Source organism: Chiloscyllium punctatum, chromosome 2 (assembly GCF_047496795.1).
Source record: "Chiloscyllium punctatum isolate Juve2018m chromosome 2, sChiPun1.3, whole genome shotgun sequence".
NCBI lineage: Eukaryota > Metazoa > Chordata > Chondrichthyes > Orectolobiformes > Hemiscylliidae > Chiloscyllium > Chiloscyllium punctatum.
Window position 1 is genome coordinate 97,382,381 of NC_092740.1, and position 22,322 is coordinate 97,404,702.

A 22,322-nucleotide genomic window follows, 5' to 3' on the forward strand; every position below is an offset into this window, starting at 1 on the left:
GTTTGCATATGTTGTAGGATTTATTGGCAACCGAACATACACTTCCCTCAGTTCCTCTTTATAGTTTGCATGCTTCTGGTACTAAAATGAAATGACTTATCAGGAAGCTTTGCTCCTCTTCCTCCTCACACCTTTTATGAATAGTACTGACCATGTTGGGGGGGGAAAAAAATCTACATTTGAAAAAGGGATGAATAAACTTGCAATTATGTTGTACTTTCATAACAAATATATTTCACAGAACTTCAGTTCAAGAAAGTATTTTAGCAAAGTAGAAAATCCAGCAACCAGTTTGCACACATCAACATTCCACAACAGGAATGATAAACAATAAATAACTGAAATTGTACTTTATTAAATGTAAAAAAATAAACCACCTCTCTCTAACCCAAACTATGATTTTATTCAAAAGTGCCATGGGACCTTTTTAGAAAATGCTGGCTGAACAGCTCAATGAAGGGCACCTCAGATTGTGCATTTGGAATGTTTAGAGAAACATGGGGAAAACTTTTCACCGAGAGGGTGTTGGGTACCTGGAACACTGCCAGTGAAAGTGATGGAAGCAGGCACATTAGCAGCATTTAAGGTATACATTGGTAGACACATGCAAGTGAGGAGAATGGAGGGATAGAAATCACACACAAGCAATAAGTAATGAGTCTAAGATATAGGAATTGGCACTGGCTTGGTGGGTTGAAGGGCTGTATTGAATTACATTGTATCATTCTGTCCTGTACTGTTCTATCTTATGTTTTATTACTACATTGAAAAAGATCATTTACAATTATAGGCTTATGTTCTGTCAAACCATGTCCTTTTAATTTTGAGGCATGACTGCTACTTTAGAGCAAAATCTGACATAAAAGATGTTTTATGTTGACTGTCCAATATTCCCCCTCCATTTCCTTTTCCTTCTCTTCAACACAAACCTGTTACTATGTTTTCTAATGTTTTGAAAATGTGACATTTAACTGGCTGTCAATGAGTCATTATTACACCTAAACAAACTGATGACTACATTATAATGCTATTTATATTTGGATTCGCTTTAAACAGGTCCTTTGAAGTGTGACATTTAGTAAAATTAATTCCAAACCAAATGTCAGATAAAGGATAGACAATCTCCATAAAGTTTATTAAAAAACTGATTTTTTATTAAACTCCAAAATTAAGTAGAAGTACTTTAATGAGATTAAGCTTCAAGACAAGATGCTAATAAATTCTAAATTATTTCAGAACAGGCTTCAATTTAAATACGGTGCTCATCTTAGTGGCTGGAGGCTCAGGTGAGAACACACCACCTACATGTTTACCTCCAAGGCATGCACTGTCCTGACTTGGAACGATACTAATTATTTTGTCATTGTTACTGGGTCAGAGTCCTAGAACTGCCAGACACCACAATTGTGTAGCTACCCTCATGGGTGGCAGTTGTTCAAGAATTGGTTCACAAGAGCATTTCTCAAGAGCAGTTAGAGGTGAGCAATAAACACTGCCCTAGCTAGCAATGTTAACATCTCATAAAAGGTAATTGATTGATTTAATTTATGTTCCACTTAGAATCATAGAACCAGAATAAAGAGGACTTCTGGCCAGTTGAATCTACACAAAAACCATGCCATGTCAACACTAGCCTCACTTTCCAGCACTTGGCCCATAGCCTTAAGTGTTATGACATCAAGTGCTCATTCAAGTAATTTTTAAAAAGGGTTGTGAGCTTTTCCATCTCTACTAATCTCCCAGGCAGTGCATTCCAGATTCCCACACCCTCAGTGTGGAAGTTGGTTTTGCTCAAATCACCTCTAAATGTCTTTCTAAACTTTACAATTATAGCCCCTTATTGACCCAGGTGAATAGCTGCTTTCTATCCATCCTGTCAATGCCCATCAATCAGTTCCCCTCTCAACTCCAAGGAAAACAACCAATGCTTATCCAATCTCTGCAAATATAAAATGTTCACCAGGCAACATTGGTGAATCCCCTTTGTACCCCCTCCAGTTGAATTACAGCTTTCCAACACTGTTATGACCAGAACTGCACACAGTACTCTGGCTTTGGCCCAAAGTTTTGTACAGCTCCCTGCTGTAACCCCCCCTGCTCTTATAATCTATGCCATGACTAATGATGGCAAGTGTCTCAAATGCCTTAACTACCCTATTAATCTGTCTTGCTACTTTCAGGGATCTATAGACAAGCACCCCAAGATCTTTCTGTTCCTCTGAAGTTGCTCCTATCCTGTCATTCATGGCGTACTCCCTTACCTTGTAACTTCTTCCAAACTGCATCATGTTACACTTTTCAGGGTTAAATTCCATCAGCCAGTGATCTACCCATCTGACCAATCAAACTACATTCTCCTGTAACCCAGTCACCTTCCTTATTATCAGCCACCCAGCTATTCAATGTGTCATCTGCAAACACACTTATCCATCGATCCCACATTTGTATCTACAAACGTCATGAATAAGGGACCCAGCACAAACAGCCTTCTACCACCACTTGGTTTCCTTTCACTAAGCCAGTTTTGGATACAACTTGCCAAATTACCCTAAATCCCATGTGCTTTTATCTTCTTTATCAGTCTCCCATGTGGGACCTTGTCAAAAGGCTTTGCTGAAATTCATAAAATTACATCAACCGCACTATGCTCATTTTCACAACTGGTCACCATCTTTTAAAAAAAAATCAAATTTGTCAGGCATGACCTCCCTCAGACAAAGCCATGCTACCTCTGATCAAACCTTGTCTCTTAAGTGGAGATCAACTTTCTACTTCAGAATTTTCTGTAATAGTTTTCCTACCACAGATGCAAGACCCACTGGTCTGTAATTCACCGGTTTATCTCTAACATCATTCCCAAAAAGTGGGAATCTGTCCTTAGCTGTCCTCTGGTTTTCCGATACCTCCTGTGGCCAGTGAGAAATTAAATGTTTGCATCAGTGCTCCTGTAATTTCTTCCCTCATCTCCCACAGAAATCTGGAATACAACTCATCTAGTTGTGAGAAGTCATCCACTCTAAGCTTGTGAAAGTCTCTAGTACCTCCTCATCGTCAATGTCAATCTGTTCAAGAACCTCACAGTCCCTCTCTCTGAATTCTGTATCTATATCCTTCCTTCTCCAAAGCAAAGGCAGGTGTGAAGTGTTCGTTTTAATACCCTACCAATTTCCTCTTGTTCCCCATACAGATTGCCTCCTTGGTCTCTTATGGGCCCTACTCTTACCCTGGTTATCCTCTTCCCCTTCATATTTTTCATGCTCTCAATTTGCTCTCCAGTTGCTTTCTTAAGATTCCCCTCTTGATTGATTGGCTCCCTTGTACCTGTTAAAAGACACTTTCTTCTTGCCAGTCCTGAATATTCCTAGATAGCCGAAGTTCTCTGGGCCTGTTACTCTTACTTTTCACTCTAAAGGGAACCTATTGGGCCTGTACTCTAATTCTTTTTTGAGAGTTTTTCCCACCACCTACTGTCCTGTTGTAGATTTACCCTGAAATAGCTGTTCTCGCTCTACTTTGGCAAGATTCTGCCTTATTTCAATAATACCCACCTTCGTCCGATCCAAAAACGTTTCTTTGCAGACCATTTTTTTTCCTTTTCCTTAAGTTAAAGCGTAGTTGTGTGATCTGGGTAATATTATTCCATAAATATAATTGTTAATGATATTCATAACTTACCAGATACAAAGTTGATAAAGAATAAGACCACACACATCTCAGGACCATTGCATCAATACACTTCCTTGTAATTTACTTTCTATCCAATAACTGCAGTCCTTCCAAATCTAACTATGGATGATGGCAGACGATTAAAGATTGAAGGAGACAAAGAGTCCCATAATAATGCTGGAGGATTCCAACACATCAGAGCAATGACAAGGCTGAAACACAGAAATCAACCCTAGGTAGAAGGGTCAAGTGGATAATTCATTCCCATATTCTCCAGCATTACAAAGATGACAACTTTTGGACAACTTAATACATTCAAAATATCACAAAAAACACCTGAAGGACTGGATACAACAACGACCATGTGCCCTGACAATATCCCAGAAGCAATCCTGGAGATTAGTGTGCATGAACTAACTGCATCCCAGATCAAGCTGTTCCACTACAGCTGCAATAATGGCATCTACCCGACAATGTGGAAAATCACCCGGATGTGGCCTCTCCGCAAAAAAACAACTCAGGACAAATTCAAGCTGGTCAATTACTGTTAGATCAGTGTATTTTTGATAAATCAACCAAGTGATGGAAAGAGTCATCAAGAGTGTTTATATGTGACACTTATTCAGCAATAAGCTGCTGACTGTTGCAGAGTTTGATTCCATAGGGTCACAAAGCTCCAGGCTTCACAAAAGTGTGGCCCAAATGGGAGTAAAGGGAGCTATATTCCAGAGGTGAAATTAGAGTGACTGCCCTTAACAACAGCATCTTGCAAGAACTCCATCTTCTTCTCCCAATTTCTCTGGCACAGCTGCTCAGAGGGAGAGACATTCTGCTCCCAAACATCCCAAGTGTCCACCTATTTTGAACAAGTGCTTTTCCTCCCTCCGTTATCTGGACAGCCCTCTGCCACACCACCTCCATTCCCCATTCCACTGCTCTAAACCGCCCACTTCACCAAATGCAATAAAGACAGAGGCCCCTTGTCCTCACCTACCACCCCAGCAGACTTTGCATCCAACACATCATCCTTAAATACTTTCCGCCAACCGCAACTAGACCCCACCAGCAAGAACATCTTCCCCTGCCTCTCTGCCTTCCACAAGGACCATTCCCACAGACAGTCCTTGGTGTGCGCCACTCTCCCTAACGACTTTCCTGAATCCCCAGGTACCTTCCCCTGCAACCGGAAAAGATGCAAAACCTGCCGGTACACCATTCCCCCTCACCTACATCCAGGGCTCTAAGCGGTCCTTCCAGGGAGAGACAGAGGCTCACCTGCATCTCCTCCAACCTAGTTTACTGCATCAGGTGCTCTCAGCATGGTAGAGAGAGTCTTCCCTACATCGTGAATTGTTCGCCGAGCATTGCAGCCAGGCCCCCAGGGGCCAACTGGACTCCTCCCAGTCACAGCCCATTTTAAAATTTCCTTTCCCATTCCCTTTCCAGCATAACTATCCTTGACTTCCTCCATTGCCAGAATGAACCAAATTGGAGAAACAACATCTCATCTTCCACCTGGGCAGCCTCCAGCCCAGGAGCACACAAGAGTTCTCCAATTTCAAATAACCTCCCTGCCACCAACTGGACTCATTCCTTCCATTAGCCAACCAGGTCATACCCTCTACTTGTCTTCACCTATTCCCACTTCACCACCTCCTTTAACTGCAGCTCCCCATACACCAGTCCTGAAGAATGGTTACATCTGAAACATTGACTTCTCTACCTTCTGATGCTGCCTAGCTTGATGTGTTCTTCCAGCCTCCTGCCTCTCTACTCAACATCAATGCAATATCTAATAAAGTTTGGCACCAAACAGTCCTGGTAAAGCCGAATTCAATGGGAATCAGGGCAAAATTCACCACTGGCTGGAGTCATAGCAAGAACAAATGAAGATGATTGTGGTTGCTGGATGCAAATCTCCTTGTCTGGATGGATTTTATTCAAACAAGAAACTTGACAACATAGAGGACAAAGCAGCCCACTTGATCGCCACTTCAGCAATCAATTTGATCACTCATTCCCTCCATCACAAGCACACTGTGGCAGCATGAACCGTTTAAAGTATGGGCAATATAGGAATTCCCCATGGCTCATTCCAAACCTATGATCTAGATGGAGAAGGATAACTCCACAGCATGTTCCCCTCCAGGCCCCTCACAAAAATAGAGAAGATCAATACAGGAGACTACTATTAACAGTTTTGAGAAGATTTGTAGCTCAGGTTGGAGGTTCCAGATGTAAGTTTGCTCACTGAGCTGGAAGGCTCATTTTCAGACATCATCATGATACCATTAGGAGGAGGCCATTCCTAGATGTCTCAGTAGAGCGAACAGCCAATGGGAAACTTCAAACCAGCATCTACAGGAAAACAACGCATACAGACTAAATACTGAACTACACCCGCAAATGAATCTGCATTAGAACATTACTTCAATGAACCACCACACACTGCAGTGCAGAGGAACTATGCAGAACAGAGGAAAATCACCAATACAGCATATTCAGAAAGAACGAGCACCCAATGAACGCAGTCAGCCGATTTCTCAGCAACAAACCCAAACAAGCAGACAAAACGCGTCCAGAAACCAAAGCAACTTTCCCCTACAAAAGACAGCTCGGAAATGACTACCAGACTACTCAGAACTTTTGGCATCATGGTAGCCCACAAATCCACCAACACACTAATACAGCAGCTAATGAACTTGAAAGACCCCATATAGACAACAAGCAAAACACCTTGCAAGAACTGTAATAAACAGTACATTGGACAAACAGGCAGAACACTAACCACCAGGATACATGAACATCAATTATCCACAAAAAGACATGACCCCCTCTCACTGGTATCCCTATATACAGATGAAGGAGGACACCACTTCGACTGGGATAACACATCCATCTAGGACATGCCAAACAGGCACATGTACGAGAATTCCTATAGGAATAGCATTCCAACTGAACTCTATCAACAAACATATTGACTTAGGACCCATTTACCACCCTCTAGGAACAGGAACTGACATCACCAATGCAAGGAAACCTAAACACAAATAGAAAGTAGGTCACTAACACCGGTGCTTCACCAGAGGCTCACTGATGATGTTACCTAGTATGGTGACAAGACATCTGAAAGTGAACCTTCTAGATCGGCGAGCAAACTTTCACCCACAACTATTAAGACCATTGTGCCCGTGCTCACTCTTTAAAAAATCAGCATCATCGTGTAGTGACAACCTCCTTATCTTTGCCTGTTAGTTTTATCTAAATAATTATCCAATGCTCACTTGAATATCTCAAATGAAACACATCACCCTGATGCAGAACAATATTGCTGCTCCTTTACGGTCACTGGAAAAAATCCTGAAATGCCCTTTATACCTACAGTATGGACATATCTCCAGCAAATTGACTAAATATTGTGGTTCTGTTCGCCGAGCTGGGAATTTGTGTTGCAGGCATTTCGTCCCCTGTCTAGGTGACATCCTCAGTGCTTGGGAGCCTCCTGTGAAGTGCTTCTGTGATCTTTCCTCCAGCATTTGTAGTGGTTTGAATCTGCCGCTTCCAGTTGTCAGTTCCAGTGGTCGGTATATTGGGTCCAGGTCGATGTGTTTGTTGATTGAATCTGTGGATGAGTGCCATGCCTCTAGGACAGTGCCATGCAGCGGACAGCTGGAACTAACAACCGGAAGCGGCAGAGACAAGCCACTATAAATGCCGGGAGGAAAAAAAATCACAGAAGCGCTTCACAGGAGGCTCCCAAGCACTGAGGATGTCACCTAGACAGGGGACGAAACGTCTGCAACACAAATTCCCAGCTCGGCGAACAGAACCACAACAACAAGCACCCGAGCTACAAATCTTCTCCCAAACTTTAAATTGACTAAATAGTTCAAAACAGTGGTTCGCCACAAGTTTGCACCTTTTCTGGGGCAATTAGGAAGAGCATAAGTGGCAAATCACCTTTATCAATAATTGCCCTTTGGAAGATGATGGTGATCTACCTTCTTAAATATTGCAGTTAATCTGCTGTAGGCATACCCATAGCGCTGCAAGGAAGTGTTGAGATTTCAATCTAATAATAGTAAATTAGTAGTTAGTTCCAAGTCAGGATGGTAGGTGGACAGATGAGAAACTTGCAAGTAGTGTTTTCACGTACGGATTGCTCGTCTTTCAAAGTTGTAGGTCACAAGTTTGGAATGTGCTTTGGAAGGAGGCTTGGCAAGTTGCTGCAGTGCATCTTATAGATGGCACACACCACCATTATTGTGTATTGGCTGCTGGTATTGTGCATTATTGAGGAAAGGGCTATTTATCGACTCACTCTTCCCTCATTAGTTGTTTAACTGTCAACACCATTTACGAATAGTGTAGCAGAAATGCAGTGTTTCATCTGATCCACCAGCTGTGGGATGTATAGCTGTCTATCACTTGCTGTCTTGCCTGTGTATATTCTTACATTGCAGAGAATAACATGGTCATATTATTTTAATTTGTTAAACAAAGGCAATTATAATGTGATAAGCCTAATGAAATTCCATATTTAGAAGTGGTCAATTGCAACATAGTAAGAAACAGACACCTACCTGAATGCCTGCGATGACGACCTGGTGTGCATTTTATTTTCTTCCAATCTGAAATAGGTAATGCAAAATCAATTCGACAGGTGAACAAATGGCAAGTCAACTAATACACAATTTGCTGACACAACAGAAATGCATGATCTATACAATTTATAAAACAGGACAGAGAATATATTGCCTTAAAATAGAATAAGACAAGCACTTAAATGTCTTATGTACATGGGGAATTTAAAGGAATCAAATTTCTTGTTTAAGAACCAATACATAGAGTGAAACTAGCTTGTCATTGAAACAAACATGGAGAAGTTCAGGGATGTCAAAAGCAGCTGTGGAGCAAGGAACAGTTAATGTTTCAAGTCCAATATCACTACCCTTCAGAAGCCACTGATACATTCTGAACTGTTGAGAGAAACAATTTTCTATAACTTTCTGGAAAGGTTTTGATTTCATACTAAAACAGAATACTAGGTCAATAAGTTGCAGATTATAGGGCTGCATGTGAGAAAAGCTGTGATGGAGGATTATGGTACTGGAATTGGAAGGCATGTAGAGGTGGAAAATATGATCAAGTGAAACAAATTACTTGAAGGGACATAGCACAAAAACAGTTATTGCAGTCTGAACAAAAAGTAGAAAAGCTGCAGGATATGACGAATGTATCATATAAACATGCAAAACAGCAAAGAGACACTATTTGGCCCCTCAAGTCTGTTTCACTATTCAATAAAATAATGGCTGATTGACAAATGGAATTGAAAACACAAACCAATGAAATGCTGATAGCCTTTGATTCCCCTGCCATACAAGAATCTATCCACCACTGATTTAAAAATATTCAATTATCCCACTTAGTCCACTCCCCTCCCCCTGCCTTCTGAGACAAAGAATACCAAAGTTGCACAACTTCAGGAAAAAAAAAAGGTTTGCACCAGTAAGAGTTATAAATTCTATTAATTTGTAAAGGTTAATAACATTTCAAGTCAAAATTGGAGCTGTATGATCAATGGACTGTACAGATTGAAAACTTGGTAGCAAGTGGAGGGGGCAAAAAAAACAGACTGAGTAGTTTGCAAGACTGTAGGCAATGGGCAAGACTGAAGATTTGTTTGAGAAGTTTAGTACTATATTCTGAGCTGTAGTTTAATTTGTACCCAATTTTTGCTTCAGAATGGCAGTGTTACTTAGGGCTACAGAATCAGTCATAAGCATCACAGGAAGCCTTTCAGCCCTGCATAAAACAATCCATCAGTCCCATTTTCCCCACTCAAATCACAGCTGTGTAGATTTATTTCCTTTGGTGTGTCCATCCAACTCCCTTTTGAAATAATGTCATGTCAATTTCCAATCATGTGGCAGCAAATTCTATACCATTATCACTTGCTACTTAAAACATTCTCTCACATTCACCATCAAAACCCCTCAGGATCTTAACAGACTTCAAAGAAGTCAAGTCTTACTCTAAAAACTGCAACAATTATAAACAGCCTATCCAATTCTTCATAAAACAACATATTCATTCCAGGTGTTAGATTAAAAAAACCTTCTCTGAACTGTTTCCTATGCATTTACATCCTTTCTAAATGAAGATAGATTCTGCAGAGTACTTTGGATGTGGTCTCATCAATGCCCTCCTTACTTGCTGTACCTGCATACAGATCTTTTATGATCCATGCACTACAACACCCAGATCCCTCTGTACTTCAGAACTCATCACTTAGATTCTTCTGCCAAAATGAACAATTTCACATTTTTTCCACATTATAGTTATGTGGCAAATCTTTACCCATTCAATATATACATATCCCTTGGTAGCCTCCTTGTATTCTCTTTGCAATTTGCTTTCCTACCCACGTTTACATTGTCAGCAAATCTGGCAATTGTACTTCTGTCCTTTCATCCAAGTCATTTATATATTTATTGTAAAAAAAAACCTGAATACTGATCTCTCCCAAGCCATTTGTGTTGCATCTTGTCAACCAGAAAAAAACCCATTTATGCCTACTCTCCATTTCCTGTCAGTTGACCAATCTTCTGTCCATGTCGACCTCTTATCCCCCTACACCGGGAAATTTTATTTTCCCCCTCAATCTTTCATGTGGTACATCAAATACCTTCTGAAAATAAAGTAAATTGACATTACATGTTACTTCAAAGAACATAGATTATTTAAACATGATTTCCCTTTCAAGAAAAATTCAAGTGAATTAGGAAAAGTACTCTGATATATCTTTAATAACAGCTTCTAACCAATTCCCTTTGTTAAGCTAATCCACCAGTGGTTTCCTGCTTTGTCTCCCTCTGTCCAGTCCAATATAACCTTCCCTGAATCTAGAGAAGTTTACAAAATTGAAACCAATGCATCAATCTTAATCTTATGAGCCACTTCTTTTAAGACTTTGGGCTGAAGTTCATTAAGACCCAGAGACTTGACAGCCTACGGCTTGAACAACTTACTCAGTACCATGTCTCTGGTGATCGTAACTCTCTCCATTTCCTCATTTAAAGCTTCTTCTAGGATGATGTTTATGTTTTCTATAGTGAAGACCAATGTAAAATACCAATTCATCTGTCACCTCTAATTTCCAAGCTCATTCCCCAGATTTATTTTCTGTAGGACCATATACACTTTGCTAATTCATTTCTTTTTAAAAGATCTATAGAAATTGCTTGTGTATTCCTGGCTAGCTTTCTCTTGTATCCCATCTTTCTCTGTCCTTAAAATCTTTTAGTCAGTCATACTTTGCATTGTATCATGTCCAAATTTCTTGACCGGTCACCAACCATTGCACAATTACATGATTTCTCTTTAAATTTGATAATACCTTACCTTTTTAGTTAACCACAGGTCCATTTAATCTCTCTCATTGGAATGTATTAATCTGTTTTCTGAAATACTCCTTTAAATATTCACCACTGCGTCTCCATTCACCATTCCAAACTTAATTCTGACAGTTTACTTTGGCTAGCGCTGCTTTCATTTGCTCATAATTGCTCTTGCTCTAACATTTAAAATACTAGTCTCGGACCCGCTTCTTTCTATCTCAAATTGAAAATAAATTCAACAAATGATTGTTGTTAACTAGGGTGTCATCACTATAAAAGGTTGCTAATAATCCTATCTTGTTACATACCACCAGGTCTAGTACAGCCAGCTCTATGTTGGACTCCAAAACACGCTGTTCTAAGAATCTATTCCAGAAATACGCAATGTTCCTTTTGCCATGTGAATTTTGGCTGTATGTAGATTAAAATCTTGCAAGCTTTTCTGACATGCTCTCATGATTTTTCCTCTATACTCCATTCGATTGTGCAGTTACTGTTTGCAGGCCTGTACTCCACTCCCACAGGTGACTGTGCATTCATCATTTCTCGCTTCTACACAAACTGTTTTCACATCCCTGTTTCCTGAACTTGGGTCACCACTCTAGTGTGCTCATACCAGCATTATCAAACAAACAGATGGTCCTCCACCCTTTCCTACATAGCAATCCTTCCTAAATATCATGTACCCTTTAATATCCAGATCTCAATCTATGTCATCCTGCAGTCATATCTCTGCTCGATACTAGATTATTTTTAATTATCCCTATTTGTGCTATCAGTTCGTCTGTTTTGTTTCAGATTCAGGTAGAAAACTTTCTATTAATCTTAGGTCTATTTCCTGTACTATTTTATTCCTAAAATAATGCATGTTTAACAGAGCTGAAACACTTACTAGATACTCACCAAGCAATCAAAGTGTTCCTGCATAATAAGAATCATTCCTACAGGACAAGGAAGCTTGAAAAAGCACAGGAGTATATCCTTCCCCGAACTTTTAGCACTCCATTTGAAGTCACACAGAGATGCCTACATTTAGATGCTCAGTGTTAACTCAGTGCAGATACAGAAAAGTTTCACCTATTCCATAATTAACTAAATTCATCTGCTGTACTGTGGCGAGCTTCAATATCCATGCTTTAAAACTAAATTGAATTCAGAATATAAACATTAAGTTTCAGTTCAAAGTTAAGTGTGAAATGCAACTAAGTTCTAGATTTGCAAAGAGACTAAGATTCTCCTTACTCCCACTCCCAAAAGTCACATTCAATGCTAAGTCACACTGAGATGCGGCTGGTTATATACAGTATTGGGTTGGATCAACCTTGGATATAGAAAAGTTAAACTTGCTTCCTTAGTTAACTAACTTCTGCCGGTCTCCAGTTGAATACTTTAGTATCGGGACCTTCAGAAGTCCCAATGCATTCTAACCTAGGAATTGCTGGGAAGTTCAAACCTCTGGTGAGCTTTTACATAGTCTCTGGAATTCTCTCAAAAGATTTCTAATTCTGGAATTGGAATTGAAGAGTTCTGACTTATTTGTCTGCATAGTTAGTCATAAGACCATAAGACATAGGAGTGGAAGTAAGGCCATTCAGCCCATCGAGTCCACTCCGCCATTCAATCATGGCTGATGGGCATTTCAACTCCATTTACCCGCATTCTTCCCGTAGCCCTTAATTCCTCGAGACAACAAGAATCTATCAATCTCAGGAGAATTAGAGTTTAAAAACCGGTCACTCTAAAACTTATCCTCTCCAGACAATGCTCAACCCTCAATGTGCCACCCAACCTGACTAAACAAACACAATCTAACTTGTACAATTCCTCCACTCGGCAAACCCACATCCTTCACCACTTATCTTCTCTCTCCAGCTTATCAGAAAAGCACTACGTTTTTAGACCAGGAACACAGCAGTTCCCACTGTAAAAAAAGTGTGGCTTGAACTCTAGTGCTGAAAACATGCTATGCTGGAAAGCTCCCAGAACAACCACGCTCAGATTTTCAAGAGGCCTGAATCAGATGCTTCCTAACAGAAACAGAGACCCAGCACAGAGTTTAAAACAAACAGAATTGGGAGTGCCTGTAGTTCTTACATTTTGGAAGATTCAGCCCTACACTGATACAAGTTTCAAAGTTCTTTACACACAATTGACAAATCATGTAATAGCTTTGTAAACTAGGTGCTAAAAGTTCTTCAGGTATCCTTCCTGTTGCCTAGACATTTTGCCCCAGTTTAGGTCCTTAAATTGTTAATTAATGGCTACATCCTGCCCAGCAGCAATTTTCAGGGCTTCCACAATCAAGGAGCTCATTTCCTGATTACCACCACTCCTCAATGAGATCTGCGTCACCACGTGCATCATCCTGCCCTCCATCACCAACTCCACAGAGATGCCTGATATGCAGCTTTCATCACATTTTGATTGTTCCCAGCTGGAAGTGGATGTATTTCTAGCAGTGTTTCTGGTGATACATTATGATTAGAGAGATATTGGTCAATTATATTGGTCAGCATCTCTTGGGGGCAAAACTTCCTCCCAAGACAAGTCCTGTCTTCAGCCAACTAAACGCTCTACAGAGCTGCATAGCAGTTGAGAGTATTGGAAAAGCAATGAAGTTCTCAGAATGATAGAAGAGGGGAAAAGATCATAAGTAAATATTTTCAAAAGGAAACAAGGACAGATTAGCTATGTTTCAAGGCATGAGAACTTGGTGAAGAAGGTGAGTGCAGGATAATTAGAGGCGTGCAGACTGAGAGAGAGAGAGAGAGAGAGAGAGAGATTGATAATGCTGGAAATTGAAAACAGGAGGCTCAAAGTAACTGAGGAGAAAAAAAAATAGACTCTCTTTCTTGAATAGATTGGAGGAGTTATCCTTCAGACATTAATGCAAGAAAGTAGCAACACAAAATCAAGTTTTTCAGCCAGTTTTACCCATCCAATAATAAAATGGCATAGATTAAGATTCTGGTTATAGTGACAATTTGTTTTCGCACTGGTTATGACTGTAGGTTCCTCAGTAACAACAATCCTTCAATACAAGCAACCTTTATTTTACACGGAGGTACATATACTGTCCCTTGTAAAGTGCTTTATTTCAATTATAAACCCTAAAAGCAAATGTAACACAGCACACTAAGAAAATAACGCCTGTAAACCAAATCTTACAATTATTAGCCATAAAGAACCATAGATAACTTCAAACCCTAATTTTATTATCTGACTAGGTTTAATATAGTAAATAAAAGTCTCCTGTGCAGTAGCCAAATAAGCCAGTTAGGTACATTGCAACAATTGTTGCAATCAAAACTTTATTACTATGCTTCTTTCTCAAATCACACAAACAGAAATAGCTAAAGTAGAAAGTTAAAGGGCAGCATAGTGGCTCAGTGTTTAGCACTGCAGTCTCACAGTGCCAAGGACTTGGGTTCAATTCCACCCTTGGGCCACTATCTGCGTGGGTTTCCTCCAGGTGCTGTGGTTTCCCCCTACAGTCCAAAGATGTGCAAGTTGGGTAGATTGGCCATGCTAAATTGTCTATAGCGCCCAGCAATTGCAGGCTAGACAGATTAGCCATAGAAAATGCAGGTTTACAGAGATGGGTCTGGATGGGATGCTCTTCGGAAAGTGGACTTGATGGGCCAAATGGCCTGCTTCCACACTATAGGGATTCTAGGATGCTAGGAAAAAAAAAAGACTACATTCACAATAAAACAACTGCCATGGATAAATGTACAATAAGAAACAAAATTACGTTAAAACACTATAATGAACATTTATGGACTACATGGGAAATTTACATATACCTTCAAAACCACAAAAGATTTTTAGTTTTGTGAAACCAGCACCAGAAGTAGTAGAAATACCAAAAGTATCAATGACAATCTTTAAAAACAAAATGAATCAAATAAAATACATCTCCACTGAGTTCAAGAAACAGAATAGTGAAAGTTATTAAAGCATGCAATGCAAGAGATTGGTAAATGCGACACAGCGAGCGCATTGATTAGTCTTTTAAAAGAAATGGAAGTGGCACACTTACAGTGCTACCTGCCTGGATCCTGAAGGTTACTAGTTTCCTAACCCATCTAGACAGATTAGCAGGATGGGAGAAGGGTAGGCACAAACCATCCACCAGATGACAATGCTACACAGTGTAGATACCAGCATAGCTAGGAGCCATCTAGAAAGGGAGAAAGATGAACAAAAAAATACAAATGGGAGTGCAGAAAGACTTAAACTAAAATGACATAGGCAAAGTAACTGCTATAAAGCTGCAATTTTGAAACAAAAGCGAAAGCCAGGCACCATGCAAAATGCGGTTATTCATTTCTATAAGAGTGCATACAGATCATTTGATCATTAAGAAAGCATTATTTAGCCTTTGAGAACTTCAACTTGCATGGACAAATGAGAAACTTGTACTCTGGGCTGGATATAGAAGGTTAACAAACATTGAATTATGATAATCAAAAAAAATGGCCTTTTCACAGCATTAACTGAATTTCTCAGAAATCACGTACTGTTTGTGGCATGGACAGTTCTCCCAATCTGCTGGGAAATCAATCTTAAATGAGCCCGAAAAGCAGCATCAATACCACTGAAACTTATTTTTGACCCACCAGATTTATGCCAGTGTTACATGCTGCACATGAGCCTCTTCTCACCTTCCTCAACCTAAAACCTATTGGCATATCCTTCTATTTCTATCTCAATCATGAGATTGGCTACCTTCTCTTTAGTAGAACTCTACCACTTGTCTGAACTGCTCCATTTTGCAGAAAACTCCAGTGCCTAACCATTTCAAGTAAAGAAGGATGCTCCTGCCATCTTCTAACAGTCTTGTATTAACAACCCTTTATTTTGGATTCTACACAGTAGGAATTATTTTCTCTACATCTACACTAGTGACCCTATTTTCCACAGAAATTCACTCTTGCAGCCTGTTCAGCCTTTTCCAACAGTTATAACCCCATCATCCCAGTAAATACCTTTTACACCTTCTACAGACTTTGGGATGGAATCCAGCGCTTTCTAAACTCTACTCCAACAATAATGATATGGATTCGTGTTGACCTTAGAGGACCTGATATTTGATATTTGTACCTGTCACTTTCCAATAGCACAAGCTGTGACTCTAGCGCCATCAGGAATTAACACTTCTACTTACAAATATTCCTCACCAGATCCTGTTTAACATGCCTATAAAATAAATTATCTCTATCTGGAATTCTTCTTCCACTTGGAGCCAGTGGTTGGAGGTTAAAAGACTTGGTGAATAGATGGAAAATGTCACGAGAAACATAGATAACAAACTGCTTTTATCGGTTCAGGATACTGACAACCTAATGAATACTTTGTATGGAGTCCAAACCCTGAACAGTCAAGTAACAGGCCACAAGAATCAAATTTCACTTATTCAATTCTTCTGAATAATCTATGCTAAAAATAGGCAAACACAGACATGGAGAAAATTCACCTGCTCGAAATGAGTTGGACTTTGCTGAAGAGGCAGAACCTCAAATTGTGAAATTTCTTGATTCTGCAGGTGCTACTTGGTATTGTGCCTTTTTATATGATAATTTTGCTCAGGTGAGACAGGTAGCAGGATAGAATAGGTCGCTCCAGCCCCTGAACAAGTTGGGAGGCAACCATATGAGCAGCTGAGTGGCGGGCCACACTGATTAATAGACAGACCACTGCTCTCTAGGACACCATCCCAATTGTTTACTTACATTTTATGCCCTTGAGCCCTCACCCTTCATATGCCATTTACCCTGCCCGACCCAATCTCCATGTCACCTCTATGCCTCTTGCCAACTAAAGCCCTCCCATCTAATCCTACAACCCCTCATATCTTCCATTCCAATTCATGGTTCTCCCTTGCCCATTCATACAGGGTATACTATGTACTGACCAGTGATACTTTTAGTAATAACATTTGTAAAACTATTTATAAGCACACATGCATAATTTTTTGAAAAATAAAACTAATGTTCCTAAATCAATTGACAAAGCAGGCAATTGAAGTATCAAAAGCAGAAGACTTAAATATTTTCTACTACTTAACTTTGTGTAAGCACTGAGGCAATATAACCACCGAAAAATAACAGATGTTAATCAAGCGAAGTCAACATTTCCTGTACTTGTGTAAACAACTTACACAATCCTTTTATGAAAGTCTAGTTTCTCAATCAAGCATGCAATATTCCAATTTTCATTTCACAGCAGAACAAGTATAAATGGTTCACTTAAGAGCTGGATGAAAACAAATCACTGAATCTAGTCGACATGTAGATGCTTTCACATGTAAAAATTCTGAAATCAGGATCAATGCAAGAGTTACCTTCAAGATCTAGTTAAACTTCCAAACATCATGATGTTTTGGAACAGAAGCTGTAAGCTGCTGCTTGCTTTTGTAAATCATCGGAATACACTAGTATGAAAATTTGTTCTGTGACACATATCTGCATTATACGACACCGGGTTGTAGTCCAACAGGTTTATTTGAAACCACAAGCTTTTGACTTTATCCACCCTAGTCCAATACTGACATCTCCACATCAAATGTAGTACAGACAGCAAAAAGCATGCACTACAATCTAGAAACAAACTGGTTAATTATGTAAAAAAAACCTTGAGCTACATGCACTTCGTAAACTTATGGTTTAAACTGCCATTAGGGATTGGCTCCTCTTGTGCTAACCAAGAAAGTTGTTTAAAGCCAGAATCTGAAGTTATCTTTAGGTGAACAGAGTGGTTGATTGAATAATTCAAGTACATTGACCTTTCATCACCAATATTACTACTATTCAATATAAGACTCACAAAAGGGATGGAAAACTCCCTTCCAAATAGATATGGAAGAATTACATTTTAAATTAATTCGGCCATGTTTACAGTCTTCCTGTGAGATCAGAGTCTCCACAGCACAAAAATGTCCATATTTCCAATCTAATTGGCACTGAACTAAATCTCAAACAGTTCCTAAAAGAAGGTGTTGATGTTAATAATGCAGTGATTATACAGATGCATAAATCGGTAATATCGATATTGATGAGATTGACCAGATAGTAAAAAAGTGATTCAGTTCCTTAGCACAGACAAAATTGATCATTATGGTTATATTTCCATAGACATCCAATAAATCAACTAAAAACCTACACTCCCAACCCAAATAGAATGTCACACTTTAACTATGTTCACAGTTTAGACAGATTGGCTCATGGTGATGTTACTTGGACAACATTTTATTTTCTATATCTTTTAAAAAAAAGAGAAATGACATTTCTAATTGCCCTCGAGCTGCTGGGTCATTTCAGAACAGTTAAGAGGACAAATATAATGAAAGGATTATGAAGAAATGATGGAGTGTCAACTGGTGTGCTGTGTAAGCAACCTTACAGATTATCTTTGCAATATTCTGTTTGAGACTTTCATCATACTATGCACCTCATTTTGGGCAATCTAGTAAATCTAATGAAGGGAATCTTAAGAAATCAAGTACATCCTCAAATCCACCTTAGATAATCAAGTTTACAAAAGAGTTATAACAATTAGTACAGCACAGAAGGAGGCTATTCAACACATCAGGTTTGCGCCAGCTCAACCAAGTATGCCCCACTCCTTCTCAATCCCTTGTAATTTTAAATGCTATCAAATCTCCTTTAGCCTTTTCTGCTCTAAGGAGACCCACATTGTTACTTCAATCTGCCCACACAACTGTAGAACTGCATCCTTGGAACAATTCCAGTAAAGTTCCTCAGCAACTCCAAAAGCTTCACATCTTTCATAAAGCATGGTGCTCAGAAATGGACACAACTTCCATCTGGAGCTAAATTAGTGTCTTCTGAAAGTTTACTATAACTTCCTGGCCTCTTTGAACTCTGTTCCTCTAAGTTAGAAAGTTGGGATTGTATCTGTTCCATTTACCTGCTCTGCCACCTTCAAAGCTTTCTGCACAAATACCCTCATGTCATTTTCTTTTTGCACCCCCTTAAAAAATATACCATTTAACTTTTTAAAAAATTTGTTCATAGGATATGGGTGTAACTGGCTTGGTCAGCATTACTGTCCAGCTCTAATTGCCCATAGCTTGCAAGGCTATGTCACAGGATAGTTAGAGTCAACCACATCACTGGACATGGTGTCACATGTAGACCACAATCAGATTTCCTTGTCGACGGGATATTAGTGAACCAGATGGGCATTTATAACAATCAACAATGATTGTCGTTAGACAAGTTCTATTGCAAGTGCTGGTTTTTAAATGGAATTCAATTTTCACCACCTGCCATGTTGAGTCCCCAGAACATTAGGAGTCTAGTGACATTACCTATATGCCATAGCCTCCCCAGCGTGCAATCTGTTTCTCCTCATTCTTTCTACAAATAATGCACTCACCTTTCTGCAATGGATGTTCACTTATTCTGCCAGCTTGTCTATGTCTTTTTGAAGGTTTGCTGTTTACTTTGCTTCTAAGTTTTTGTGCAAACTTAGAAATTGTACATGGCCCACACAAGTCCATATCATTAATACATATCAAAAAAACAATTTGTTCAGGTACTGGACCCTGAGAAAATCCATTACATAATTTTTTACCAGTCTGAATAACAGCCATTTGCCACAACTCCTTCATTCCAATTTTGAATCCATGCTGCTACCATCTCTTCTAAAGATGCTTCAATTTTTAAAAAAATTACAATGTGGTACTTTACAGTATGTCTTTGAAAGTCCACATGCACATCAACTTCGTTGCCTTCAAACCTCTGTTACTTGTTCCAAAATTTCAAGCAAATTAGTCAAACATGTTTGCCTTTAAGTTTGTGCTAACACCTTTATTAGTACCATGAGTAAAATGTCAGCTCGTGAGATCACAACCAAAACCACAACCAAATTTAAGGTAAAATGCAGATGGGAAAAAAGAAATTACAGAGATCAGTTAGATTAGGGAAAAATAACATTGCTGAAGCAGAGTTTATAAAATTTCTTCAAAATAAATGCTTGAAAAGAAAGTTTGACTTGTGTCTGGTGAGTGAGCAGAAGGGTGGGTAGAGCAGAAAGAGAGATACAACTTGGAGTCACAGAAATGTTCAGCATGGAATCAGACCCTTCAGTCCAACTCGTCCATACCGACCAGATATCCTATTAACCTAATCCCATTTGCCAGCATTTGGCCTTTATCCCACTAAATCCTTCTTATTTATATACCCATCCAGATGCCTTTTACATTGTATCAGCCTCCACCATTTCCTCTGACAGCTCATTCTGGGCTGCATCACTTGGGCAGGCTACAAGCAAAGGTAGGATCATGTTCAAATGCAATTCATTAATCGGTCAACATTTACAGGTTATATGTAACTCATGAACACAAATGTCAAAGAGCAGCAGATTCCTGCTGTTTGCATCCCAGAATGTTGTTATTCCCTTCAGGAGCATTTGGGGTAGGGACAGTGATGTAGGAGCAGACACCAAGCTATGTATAAGAATATTTGCATTGCTACCATTAATTGTACTGTCTTAAGTTAAGTATCAGTTTCATGCAACATTTTAATATCATAATGGAGAGAAACATCTGCTTGTTTCTTACCTCCTATCCACTGAGGTTAATTCTTACACTAGCCCTGAGGAGTAACCTACAGCAGGACCCGATCTCTAGGTATATGGTTTTATGTGAAATGTTTTATGTTTTAAAGTGTGTCCAGCTTTATTCAAATCAGGGGACAGAAAAAAAAACCAGTAAGCTTGTTCTTTGAAGTAAGGCACAAAATTCAGTTCAGATGGCTTCATGGAAGATGCAGCCATAAGTTCAAATAGATTTCATGGCAATAATCACAAGCCCCATATAGAGTGGATAAAGTACAATTATCTGACTTGATACAGTCAGCCCAGATTGATAAGAGGCAAAAAAGATAAATTTTCCATGCTTAAGGGATGCATGAAATAATTTTAGGCACAGTGCAATTCTTCAGCAAGTCTCAACATCTTTGGGATCCCTCTTAAAAATGCTTAGCCAACCCAACTTATTTGAAAAGTTACATTGATGATTGGTATAGGGTGTGGAACTATCCATAGGTGTAATAGAGAGGTTTTTGATACAAGTATTAAAGGCACATTACTGGATTCAAAAGAATGCCTGCTCTCCAGCTAACTGCATTATTATTTACCTAAGACTACATCATGTCGGCACAAAGTTAAAAATCACAACATCAGGTTATAGTCCAACAGGTCTAATTGGAAGTACTAGCTTCCGGAGCGCCACTCCTTCATCAGGTTGACAACCACCTGATGGAAGGAGCCGAGCTCTGAAAGCTAGTGCTTCCAATTAATCCTGTAGGACAATAACCTGCTGTTGTGCAATTTTTAAACTTTGTCCACCCCAGTCATAAACTGGCATCTCCAAATCATGTAGACACAATGTGAAATAGCAATGCGTTTCATTGTCCAGGAACAACTACTTCTCTGATTAAAAAGAAAATATTCATCCAAAGATAAAACCTCAAAGTTTGATGGGAATTCTGGCTACAGACATCAGATACTATTGAGCCTAATCTTAATAGCACTAGATACTCACTTTATGGATCCAGTGGTTACAGCTCGAGCTGGTCTTCTACTCTTCAATACCCGAAGTTTATCTCCTTGGGTCAGTTCATTTTTATCATTGCAGTGATCATCATTATCGTTGTACTGGAGAGAAAATAATAAATAAAATCAGAATAATTAACAAATTTTCCAAAACAAACTAAATTAATATCACACCAATTACACGTATGAAAGACTTGAAGATCACAACGCAACCAAGAAAAACAAATTTCATATATTGTCCTGTTAATGTTGTGAACAAATACTGTAAACTAATTGCTTGCTATTGTTTTGCCATCTTCAAATCCATAGTTTAAAATTATACAGTGGATTCCAAAATAATAGGGACATTTGAAGTTAGCTATAACCAAAATTGTTTTATTTTCTGGTACAGAAAATGTCCTGAAGTGCTCGTCTTTAGAGCTCCCTTACTAAATGTCTTCAATTTCTCCACAACAGCAAAACACTGCAAGATGCTAGAAATTCTTTGATAAACAAAGGAAATGCTTGAAGATAAAAATCAAGTGTGGGAGCAGGATTCACATTTCAGATAATTCAAAATTAACTTGAAATGCATTTATCTATCCACAGATGCTGCACAGCATTTCCAGCGCTGCATGCTTTTAACTCATGATTAACATTCTAGGGAGCACCATTTACCAGAAATAGAAC

At 39.2% G+C, this 22,322-nt stretch overlaps 1 protein-coding gene across 4 annotated transcripts in view; it reads right to left on the reverse strand.

Annotated features, from left to right (window-relative positions):
• LOC140486934 (dual specificity protein phosphatase CDC14A-like) overlaps nt 1-22,322 on the reverse strand; it is a 97,114-nt gene that overhangs the window by 7,199 nt on the left and 67,593 nt on the right. For 2 of the 4 annotated variants that reach the window (XM_072586143.1, XM_072586152.1), the window contains exons 12-13: nt 21,643-21,755; nt 8,250-8,297 (exon numbers count right to left, since the gene is read on the reverse strand). In XM_072586143.1, coding sequence (XP_072442244.1) covers nt 8,250-8,297; nt 21,643-21,755 — 161 coding nt within the window. Of the gene's footprint in view, nt 1-8,249; nt 8,298-15,111; nt 15,253-21,638; nt 21,756-22,322 lie in introns of those variants that run through there. The other 2 variants (XR_011962675.1, XM_072586166.1) reach the window with 2 other exon arrangements.